At 40.4% G+C, this 12329-nt stretch overlaps 1 protein-coding gene across 1 annotated transcript in view; it reads left to right on the plus strand.

Annotated features, from left to right (window-relative positions):
• LOC122794924 (probable ATP-dependent RNA helicase DDX60) overlaps positions 1–12329 on the plus strand; it is a 3096781-nt gene that overhangs the window by 203687 nt on the left and 2880765 nt on the right. Inside the window, exon 3 of the mRNA XM_044063517.1 lies at positions 5427–5616. Coding sequence (XP_043919452.1) covers positions 5427–5616 — 190 coding nt within the window. The remainder of the gene's footprint in view (positions 1–5426; positions 5617–12329) is intronic.

Below are 12329 nucleotides of genomic sequence, written 5' to 3' on the forward strand. Positions count from 1 at the left end.
TAATAAGGAATCTAGGATGATTGATAGATATGGGAAGCACTTCTTTTCTTCAGCAGGCTTTACTTTGCGCTCTCTGAATTATTTGATGCATTTTACAAGATGGCAAAAGGATTTGTTGAAAGAACTATCAGATACCCTACAAGGAGCTGTATCTGATGAGGTGTCAGATAAGTTAGCCTCTCAGCTCGGCATTCTAAATTCTGTTGTTAATTCCTCCATGAGACTGATTTCTTATGCAGTGGGTGGAGTGAGTAGAGCCACAGGTTTAGATATCTATTAGGAGGCAGGCCTAGATGTGACTGTTTGGGTTTTTCGAAGCCCTTCAAGTCCTCCTTTGTGTATGCCCCCTTCAATGGCTCATCTCATTTTGGGCCCAAAGTGAAAGAAACACTCACCAGGTGTGAAAAGGAAGGCAAGACATTGTCTGCCATAGAAGTATGTTTTTCCACTTCGAGAAGACCTTATCCCAAAGATCAAAAAGGTAGCGGAGAGATGTAGTTCCAAAAGTGTCAATGGTCTTTCCAGGACACACAGGGTGAACGTTCCCCCAGAGGCAGAGGAGGGAACAATAATGGAAGATGCCACACTAGCGGCAAGGGAGGCCCCACAAAATCATAGGTTCATAGGTTCATAGGTTCAAACTAGGCTATCTGCCCAAGGGCATTTATAAGCCTAGCCCATAGTTATGTGGCTTTCGCCACCCCTTTAGTTTGAATAAAAACTATGCCTATCATTTTGCTGTGCCTCTGTCAAGCAGTGACACTGAAGTAATCCCTGGGGTATATCTGCGATCTCCCATCCATTGGTCAAGATTCCTCATGGCTCTACAGATTCCTTCTTTGGCAAGCCCTTTCAGCACTCCTGAAAGGAGGCTTGATTGCTCACCTTTGGAAGCAATCGGGGGTCAGCTGTCTCTGCACCCACAGGCCTGGCTTCACATTACAAATGCCAGATGGGTACATCAAATAATATCCAGAGGTTATTTCATCCCCTTCGCCCATCCCCTTCTTCAAAACAAAAGAGTCCCAGATGTGTCACCTGGTCAAAGGGATCAAACAACTACAGAAGTTAAAAAGTAGTTAGACAAAAGAGTCATCCAAGATGTCCCCTCAGACCAATGAGGATTTGGAACTTACTCAAGATTCTTTTTGGTGCCAGAGAAAACAGGGGACTAGAGACCTATACTGTATCTCAGCAAACTAAACAAGTTCATCAAAAAAAAGAGCAAGTTTCGAATGGTCACTCTACAGTCTATTCTTCCTTTTCTAAGTAAAGACGATTGGATGTGCTCGATAGACCTTCAGGATGCATACTACCATATAAAAATGGACAGGCGTTCCAGAAAGCATCTGTGCTTCCAGCTAGGAGCCAGTCATTACCAGTTTCAAGCCCTGTCCTTTGGCCTCACTACAGCCCCCAGAGTGTTCACCAGGTACATGACAATAGTTGCAGCTCACTTGAGGCATCAAGAATTCCGAGTGTTTCCATACCTAGACAACTGGCTTCTAACTGCACAACCAGGCATCAACTCTTAAGGGCAAGAGAACAATTTTATAAGTTGTTCCTCTCATCTAGGAATCTCCACAAAATTTGAGAAATCTGGTCTAGAACCCATCAAATTCTGATTTCCATAGGAGCACACTTAGATACAAGAAAAATGATAGCAAGACTTCCATCCAACAGAATTATATCATTGAGAAATCAGATCAAGGTTCTTATTCACAAGAGAAAAGCAACTGCAAAATTAGTACTTCGAGTCTTGGGAACAATGGCAGCTTCACTACTACTGGTACCTTTAGCCTGCCTTCATATGCAAATTCTGCAATGGTTATTGTCAACCCAGTGTTCCATTCTACATCTTCCAGTGTCTCATAAGATCTTGATAACAGATGTATGCAGGAAGGATCTTCATTGGTGGATTTATTCTGATCAAGTCAGTCAAGGTCGTCCATTTGTAATCAATCAGCTTCAGGCCACGGTGACCACAGATGCCTCCCAGATAGGGTGGGCGGGGGCATTATCTGGGAAGGACAGTCCAAAGCATCTGGTCCCCCCACGAGGCCCATCTGCAAATAAATGTTCTAGAGAAGAGAGCAGTGCTTCTATTGTTGCAAGCCTTTCAAGACTCTCTTCCTCGCTGAACAATAGCAGTCCAGTCAGACAACATGTCTGTAGTCTGGTGCATCAACAAACAGGGAGGAACAAGATCCTATCCCCTTTGTTGGGAAGCCCTCTGAGTTTGGCAATGGGTGACATCTTCCAAATTGCTTTCTGATAGCAAAGCACATTCTGAGGAGATCCAGCGTGATAGCGGACAAGCTCAGCAGGACAATTCTGATGCTTCAAAAGTGGTCCCTCAAACAAGAAGTCACAGAATAGATTTTCCAGTAATGTGGTCAGCCTTGCTGCCTCACAAGTGGTCCCTCAAACAAGAAGTTGCAGAATAGATTTTCCAGTAATGGGGTCAGCCTTGCTACAATCTCTCTGCATCACCCATGAACAACAAATGCAGCAGCTACTTTACCCCAATCCTCCCTCAGGGGGAGTCACTGGGGGATGCACTGGTGCACGATTGGCCCCCAGTACTTCTATATGCTTATCCTCTAACTCCCTTGATTCTCAAAGTGTTACAGAAAGCAGGTATGTTAGAGAACAATCATCCTCATTGCCCCTTACTGGCTCTGACAGATTTGATTTCCCCTTTCTTTGGCCTCATCTTCAGGATGATCCACGGATTCTGGACCCAGTGCCAGATCTGCTTTTACATCCACAAGGAATTGTTCTTCCGGACTTGAGAAAAGTCTGAAATTGACAGCATGGCTGCTCTGGTTCCAATGATAGTCAATCATCCTCTTTTATCTTCTCCAGTAAGACACATTTTGCTTTCTTTACATAAATCTTCTACACAAACTTTACAGAATCAAGTGGAAAAGGTTTGTACTGTGGGCCATGGAAAAGAATGTTGAGCCTTTTACTATTCCACTGCACTTCATTCTGTAATTTCTAATGAAATGTTTTAACAAAGAAGCTGCTGCAGCTATTATAAGAGTTCCATTAGATGCGATTTCTAATTATCATCTAGGAGAGAATGGTTCCCCTATCATGTCCCATAAGCTTTGTAAAACATTTTTAAAAGGAATCTTGTTGTTGAATTAACCTAACAAAAATCTTTCCCCCCTTGGGATTTGAATTTTGTGTTATCTCATATGACTCATTCTCCTTTTGAGCCTTTGGCAAATTGTGATTTAAAATTCTTGGCCTGGAAAACAATTCTTCTGGTGGCTGTTACTTCAGCAAGAAGGGTTACTAAATTACAAGCATTCTCTATAAAGTCACCTTATTTACTTTTTCATAAAGACAGAGTTTCATTATGAACTAACCCTTCCTTTTTGCCCAAAGTAGACTCTGAGACAAATCTCAGTCAATCCATTGAACTGCCAGTCTTTTCCCCAATTTACAAAACAAAGGAAGAATATCTGCTACTCTTATTAGATGTTCACAGACATTTGCATTTTACCTACATAGAACAAAGAATTTCAGAAAAACAGATCAGTTGTTTGAAACAAGAAAAGGCTTGCCAGTCTCCAAAGTTACCTTGTCAAAATAGCTTGCTGATTGTATCACTGTTATTTATAAAACCCAAATTATACAAGGACCCCCCCCCATTAATATTCCAAAACGTGAATGCTGATTGGTCAGTGTGCACATTGTAAATCAGACTTATACTAATGGAAAAAGGTCCAGTCACCTGGACTTTTTCCATTAGTGTAAGTCTTTTTTTTTTTTTCCAGCAACGGAGAACGCAAGATCTCCGTTGCTTTTTAGAAACTGTCTCGCTATGTTAAAGGAGTTTAACATAGCAAGGCAGCTTTAAAAAAAGTAACGGAGATCTCCCATTCTCCGTTGCTTTTTTTAAAGCTGTCTCCCTGTGTTAAATGGGTTTAACATAGCGAGACAGCTTTAAAAAAAGCAACGGAGATTCTCTGTTGCTTTTTTTAAAGCTGTCTTGCTATGTTAAACTCCTTTAACATAGCGAAACACTTTGTAAAAAACAACGGAGATCTTGCTTTCTCTGTTGCTTCCACACACAGTTCTGATGTACTGCATAAGCATACGCATGTGCAGTACAACAGAACTGCCGCAGAATACCAGATGGCTACGGAAGGGCAGCACAGAGGCATTATACAATGCCATTATTTAAGAAAAGTAAGTATTTTTTTTCTTAAATAATGTCATTGTATAATAGCAATAACCCACTTCTGGGTGTGGGTAATGCTGGATTTACCCATGGTTGCCTTTGTTTGGCCACTCGAGCTTCTCCCTCGTGACCAAACCACACCATCCGTGGGTAAATCCAGCATTACCCACACCCAGGCGTGGGTTATTGCTTAAATAAACAATTGCCTATACCAGTGAAAGCACATTCTACTAATGCTGCAGCTATTTCTTCAGCCTTTTTCGTCAGGGAATCCTTATACAATATTTGTGTAGCAGCCACATGGTCTAATCCCCATACTCTTATTACTCATTACAAAGTGGATTTGGTTTCCAGGGGTAGAGCTTCTTTTGGATCAATGGTTCTGAGTAATATTCTCCTATGAGCCACCCATGATCCAGGTTGCTAGGGACACTGTCCCATACGTGAGAATAAAGGCAAGATTGACAACAACACAAAAAGAAGTAATGTACTTACCATAATGTTGCATGTGTGTTGTCTATCTCTGCCTTTATTCTCACATCCCTCCAACCAGCCCCTTCCTAGAATTCGGGAAGAACAGGTGATACAAAATGAGGCCTTAAAGGACTCCTTGTTATTTTGAAATGTTTCCTTAAGAACTGGGAATAGTATTATTTCTGTTTTCTTTTTTTTCTGTGTAACCACTGGCTACTTTATTGGACAAACAAGATCTGAAGTAATGGGGAAGTGCATTCTGGAAATGGTTGAATGCGCAAGAGCTTAGCTGGAGGCCACAGGCTTCTTTATAAGGCTAAGATGGATCCGATGAATAGGATCTGACCCATATGTGAGAATAAAGGTGGAGATGGACAGCACACATAGAACGCTATGGTAAGTGCATAACTTCTTTTTTTGATTAGGCTGTATGCCCTACCTGTGTCTTTGTGCTTTGCTCTGTATTACTGCCACATCTAAAAGTTTCTAGTTAGGTTAACCGGTAATCACTAAGTTGCCTTTTTGTTTGTGTAGGTATGTTTCCTATCCAGCATAATCACTTTCCTTTCTCGTTAGACAAACTACCCACCAACCTGAACTGGATAAAGCATGCTTTAAACATGAATGTGACATCATGTATTTTACTGACAAATGTTACTTGAAATCACAGTTAACTCTATATTTAATTAGAGCCAGATGTTAATAAAGGCATCTCACACTTTGTTTAATATGTTTGTAACTTTATTTTTTGCAGATATGCCAGTTTACTCAATGACTTTGTTGAGTCTGAATTATTTGTGATTGATGGAGACTCCTTAATATTGGAGTACTTCGAAGAACAGACATTGCATCCAGGACAGATGCTTCACTTTTTTTATTTAGTTGAATGTTATCTCGTAGATCTGATAAACAGAGGAGCAACATTTGTGATTGTGTTCTTCCAGGTAAATTTCAGTGGCACATGCATTTTTGTCTTTACTAATCATTTTGAAAATGTCTGTCCTTCTTTCTTTTGTGAGACATGTATTACTGTGATACATCATTTTGATTAAATTTAGTATTGATTTGTCAAACTGTGAACTGATGCAATAACTTACACTAGCATTAATCTAATATCTTAGCAGTTTCAGCCTTGAAATGCTGTTGAATGCCTACAAAAGAAATATTGCATTTCTGCTACATTTTTATGCCTTCTGTAACAGTAATTTACAATAATATACATTCATAATTATTTATTTATTTATTTTACATTTGTTGACCGGGCTAGTCTAACTGGATACATGTCCATTTTCAGTAGAGGCCCGAGGAGATAAGCTCCAATACAGATAAATGAAAAGTTTAGTAATAAATATACAAAATAAGACTAAATGAAAATATTCATATTAAACTAGCAGATTTCAGGTACATAACCACAAAAAAATAGTAGGAACGATAACTAAATATCAGAATTAATTATATATAAAAAGAAAAACAATATTGCAGGTTAAACATATTATTTTGTGTGGATAAACAAGAAATCTTGTAGTGCCAGAATGCTTCTACTATACAGTATGCAGTTATAGGTCATTTATAAATAGAAAGACTAAGGTCTAGAGGGGAGGCAGGATAAGTATATACATAATGTAAAAGGAAGAAAAACAAGTATATTTTTAGTAGATCCAAAAAGCACACAAAACTGGACACTGCTGATACCTCAAAACCTCCTTGTTTATTAAAACAACAAACAGCAAACATAAGATGAGCGCTTTCGGGCCACTGCCCTTCATCAGACAAAGCATCTCACACAAACTAAACATTTAAAAATGCATATTATCCAATGGGAAGCCAGTAAAAAAAACGCCTATTCTTAAGGGCGGGCTTCATGGGAATGACATCACTGAGTCCCGGGCTCCTATGTGCCATTAACTCAATAATCCATCTGGATTCGGCTAACTCAGTTAGTTGTTTGATATCACCCCCTCTATTACCCAACTTCACATTAGGTAATGAATGATGAAGGGCAGTGGCCCGAAAACGCTCATCTTAGTTTGTTGTTTTAATAAACAAGGAGGTTTTGAGGTATCAGCAGTGTCCAGTTTTGTGTGCTTTTTGGATTTTCTCTTTTTACTTCGCTTGACTGGACTTTGGTGAGGCACAGAACATTATTTGTATTATATTTTTAGTAGGAAATGTAAAGGGAGATTCTGCATAGTGAAGTTTGGGAGGAAAATAGAATTTATAGGGATAAAGTATGTCCTAATTTCTGAGTAGTGAGGGCTAGGCAGAGTTTAGTTCAATTAGGTAGATAGTTGCCTAGTCAGGTTTAGTACAGGGGCACAACCAGTGTGTTAGGAAGGGTTTTAGTCTATTTTTGAAGAGTAGTAGAGAGGGAAGAGAGGAGAGGTCACTGGGGAGAAGATTCCAGGTTTTTCCAACAGCATTGGAGAAGAGAGATTCGCCAGCTTTGTTGTTAGGTTTAGAAATGTATAAAAGATTTTTGTGAGAAGAAAGCAGTGATTTCAGATTTGTGTATGGAGTGATGAGGGTAGATAGACTAGGAGTGCAGGACGGATTATAAAGAGTTTTATGGGCGATGGTTAGTTGATGGAATTTAATCAAGTTTTGTAGTTCAAGCCATCCCAGCTGCTTTATATTTAAGCAGTGGTGGGTTCTGTAAGGGTTACCTGTTGCAAATCTAGCAATATTATTGTAGGAAGTTTCCAGTTTCCTGAGGTTATTTTTTGAAAGGTTAGTAAAAATAGGTGAGGCATAAAGGAGGGTAGAGATTAGATGAGTATGGGCTATAGTAGTTCTAGCTGTGGGAGAAAGGTATGATTTAATTCTATAGAGGGAGCCAAGTTTTTTGTTGACAGTTTTTATTGTATTGTTGATATGGATGTCAAAGTTCAAGTTGTTATCAATGGTGACTCCCAGTAGTTTGGTAGAAGTGTCAGGTGATATGATGGTGCCGTTAGTAGATATAACTGAGAAATCAAGGGGAGAGGACTTGTGGGTTGGATTAAAGAGGAGGAGTTTAGTTTTTTTGGGGTTCAAAAGAAGACAATGTTGTGTGAACCATTGTTCAACTGTGTTAAATACTTTCTGGGTTAGAGAGAGTAGTTCAGATGTGGATTTGGCTGAGCATATAAGTGTCGAGTCATCAGCGTATTGTATGCATGTGGCTTGGGGGATGGCTAGATGAAGATCATTAATAAATATTGAGAAGTGGAGAAGTCCAAGTATAGACCCTTGAGGGACACCCAGTGAAACTGGTTGGAGGGTAGAAAGAGTCTTATGCCAAATAACTGCCTGTTTTCTTTTATCTAGGTAGGACTGGAACCATTTTATCAAAGGTGCATCAAAGGATAGTGATTCTAGTATGTTGAGGAGAATCTGATGATTGACCATGTCAAATGCTTTAGACAGGTCAATGAATAGTGCCGAAGATAGGTTATTAAGGTTACAATTTTTGTTAATATAATCTGTAAAGGAAAGGAGGCCAGTGGTAGTACTGTGTGAAGGCCTGAAACCATGTTGACAGCTGGAAAGTAAGTTATTTTGTGTTAAGTGGTCAAGTAATTGCCTATGGATACATTTCTCCATGATCTTTGCTAGAGGGGAGAGAAGGGCAATAGGACGGTAGTTGGAGAGCTCATTAGAGTTTCCTCCTTTATGGAGAGGGATAATATGAGAGACTTTCCATAGGCTAGGTATGTGGCCTTCGGTAATCATCCTATTGATCAGAATGGAAACAGGGTAAGCTATGGATTTGGCTGATAGCTGTAGAAAATTGGCAGGTAGTTGATCTGCAGAGGGACAGCATGGTTTTAGTATTATAGTATTATAGAATAACTCATAGAATTGAAATACGTAAACAAATTTCACATGATGCACATAGGTTCATAGGTTCATAGATTAGTACTAAGCTAACAGCCCTTGTGAGCTATTTTAAGCATAGCCAATTATCCCTTGTGAGACTCAAACCCTACACCTTGTGCTTGCAAGGCAAACACCTTAACCATTAGGCCACCCTCCCAACTCTAGTGCATTAGATTTAACAACATTTCTAGTTCACTGCATTTTAAGTACAATTAATTTGAATTATTGTATATTGTTTTCTGCCATTACTAGATGAAAAATAAAAGTAAGCAAACTGCATTCCTAACCATAGTCAAAATGCATTACATATTGCCTTTTGCATGGTTTGAGTTTAATCATTTTCAGGACCTTTAGGAATTAACACCAATTCACAAGACTTGCAGCACTAATCTCTACATAATGTAGGCTTTGACTTGGAGTAGGCTGCTAATTTACCATTTCTGAGTATGGTTGATGCTGTGATTACCACTATGTTTAAAGGAAGCCACTCAAAGGTGTGTGTGTTGTGGTACAGTTTAAGTCTTGCGTTCCTTTACAGAAAGATCTATGTGCATTCTTGCATGTGTATTCCTTCCTAGAATAATTAGCACCTTTTAAATGTTTCACTTGACTTTTCTGTGATAGGCAAGACCTTTGATACACTTTAAACATGCTGCAGTTTTACTAGTCATTGATTCTTTCAAAACTTCCTGCATTGCAAAAGGTTGTGGTAAGGGGTAGGGGGGTTGTCTTTTTCTTGGTGGTGCAGAAAACAAGTTACCTAAATGGCTTACTTGTATGGTGAGCACAGATGAATACTTTACACGGTGTTTAGGGGAATTTAATAAAGCCTACATGTTTTTTTTTTCTGTGTAGGCATCTCGCCACACTGTTTACATGGCTGTGAGCATTTTTAGATTCAGTAAGCATTGCTGAGCAGTGCTGAAGCATTCACCAACACAGAAATGTCCGTGGCATGTAAATCACCTCATAAGCAGGTGTGCAGACTCTGTGTCAGTATCCGTAGTGTAAGTGGAAAAATTCCATGTACAGAAGTGTAGAAAGACAAAAAGGGTTGTAAAATTGTAGCTATATGGACATAAATGTAACTCCGCATGCACATATAAGTGAAAGTATTATCCTCTATGTTGGAAAAATTAAAGGAAATAAGTTAAATTATTTATTTTTTTAATAATCTGGGAATGTTTGCATGACACGCCGCAGTGTGCAAACATGATTTGCAGAAAAAAAATTTGTAAAAAAAAAATTAATATTATGTGACAGATATGTATTACAGGACCTTGCATGGAGTCCTTACAATAGTGCATTGGTGTTGCGGCTGACGTGGTAGAGCTATGAAGCATGTAGTTTCCTGACTGTGAGCATGGATACCTATGCAAATGAGGTGGAGTTACTGAATAGGAGAAAGGAGTAATTGTGTCTGCATATCACCTTCATGTAGGCTTAGACCCATGTTACTGTTTACAGAGGATGTAGCTGACATCGGGTGGGTGTCCATTGACTTCTAAGCTCATTTCAGCCTAGGTGCACATGTTTGCGTGGTGAGCCACCTGGCTGAGCATGTCTTTTCAGGGGTGTGTGCCCACAAACTTATATGCACTGTTTACCTTTGGTCCGCGTTTTTGCATGGCGTGCCACCTTGCTGAGCATGTCTGAAAATAAAATGTATTCAATTACTTTTGACCCTTGTTTAAACTAAATTAGGGCCATTAAATGATGTTAATTTTATTGTAGGCAGGTGGAATGCATCATAGTTAGCCAATCACACATTTTGCACCTATAGCAGATCTCTATAAACTATGCATGCACAGTACATTCTGATTTTTCCCGAATACTCTGGACCATTGGAGTAGAAACATGGGAATTTTAACTAAGATAATGCCAGGGGCTGCTGCAGGTCTGCTACATCTGTATGGGCTACATGCTGAAGTTAGTGCTGCTGGTGCTGCTGACAATAGGCCTAGGCACAGAAGGAGAAGAGAGTTCAGGCCCAGGGTAACCTTCCACAAGCTACTTGAGCTGGAGATTGTAGTGCACTACAGGGTGGACAGGGGCATACTACAAGACGTCACTGAGCTCTGCTGCCCTCAACTCAGACCCAGAGCCAACAGAAGGGAACCCATCCCAGTGGAAACAAAGGTATGTGTAGCCCTTAGGATACTACCAACAGGTAGTTTCCAAAGACCAACTAGGGACATGATGGGGGTCTCACAGGTATCAGCATCCAGGATACTCCACCAGTTCCTGGATGCCATGCTACCACATGCCAGCTGAGCATATTTCTTTTCCCCTCACCAGTGAGGTGAGGGCCAGCAATATGCAGTACTTCTACCATGTAGCACACTACCCTGAAGTACTGGGTGCCATAGATTGCACTCATGTACACATCAAGGCACCACCAGTGAGGAGGGTAGAATCTATGTCAAGTGCATGGGGTACTACTCCAACTGCCAAGTTGTGTGCAATGCCCAGGGGATTATCATGAATGTGTGTGCTGGCAGCCCTGGCAGTTACCTCAACTCCCATATCTGGCATGCATCACAATTGTACCAGATGTTGCTAGGGGGGACATCCCACACAGCCATTTACTGGGAGATGCTAACTATGCACTGGAACTGTGGATGATGACACCCATCAGAAATGCATATACACCTGCGGAAGAATGCCATAATGAGGCACACACGCAAACTAGGAATATCATAGAGCTTGTGTTTGGGCTTCTGAAGTCACGGTTCTAGTGCCTCGATATATCTGGTGGAGCCATGCAGTACAGCCACATGTGCACATATATTCACAGAATGTGCTGTGCTACACAATATGATCCTGTGGAAACAGCTGCAGCAGAATCAGCAAATGGAAGGGATACACATCTCCCCACCAGTGCCTAGGTCACCACAGCCACAGTCACAGGCGGACTCAGAGGAGGAACCCCCTGATGATGTCCCTGTAGGCAGATGTAGAGGCATGTCCAGTACACCCTGGCTTTGGCTAAGAGTCAATGCATAGCATATTCACCCACACACATCCTGTACATTTCCATGTATTGGCTGTGTACTTCTTGCATCAGACAGAGTCAGCCTTGAATTACAGTTTTATCAGCTGCTCACATAATAGGAATAACAATGTACATATGTATGCTGTTGATTGTGTGATGAATGACTCTTCTCTGTCTGGCATGTTTTGTGGTGCAGTGGACTAGGGAATTTAGCACTGGTGATGGTGTTGATGGTTCACATTTGGAAGTATCCACATCTTTTGCATGTGAGGTATTATTATGTTGGTGTTTTCAAATACTGTCAGTTTGTGTGTGGTGTAACATTATGAACCTCTGTCACATATTAATTACATCAGATAGCTGGAGAATGCCATGGACATTTTGACTGAAGTGCAGTACTGCAGAAACAGTGACAGATGTCATTGTCTGTAACACACAAAATCCCAGACTGGAGTACAGGTAGGTGTGGGCTGGAGTCACTTTATAAGTACAGACAGTCCTACTGGGCATGTCCATACACTTAGTTAAAATGAGTGCAATTCTATTGCCCCATCATAAAATGACCTGTTATGTATAGATATGTCTATTACATACAGACATATCTGTCTTTCACTATCTCTCTCTCTCACACACATAGCATATCTATCTCTATGTATTTTCAAATAGCTATTTATTTATTTAACATTTGTTTACCAGGAAAGTCTGACTTGGAAGAAGCCAATTTTCAGCGGAGGCCCAGAGAGAAATGCTCCAGATGCATGTCTTTGCAATGTGGGAGGAAGCTGGAGCACCTGGGGAGTACCC

The sequence above is a fragment of the Protopterus annectens genome, chromosome 2.part1 (assembly GCF_019279795.1).
Source record: "Protopterus annectens isolate FY-2018-M chromosome 2.part1, PAN1.0, whole genome shotgun sequence".
Lineage (NCBI taxonomy): Eukaryota > Metazoa > Chordata > Ceratodontiformes > Protopteridae > Protopterus > Protopterus annectens.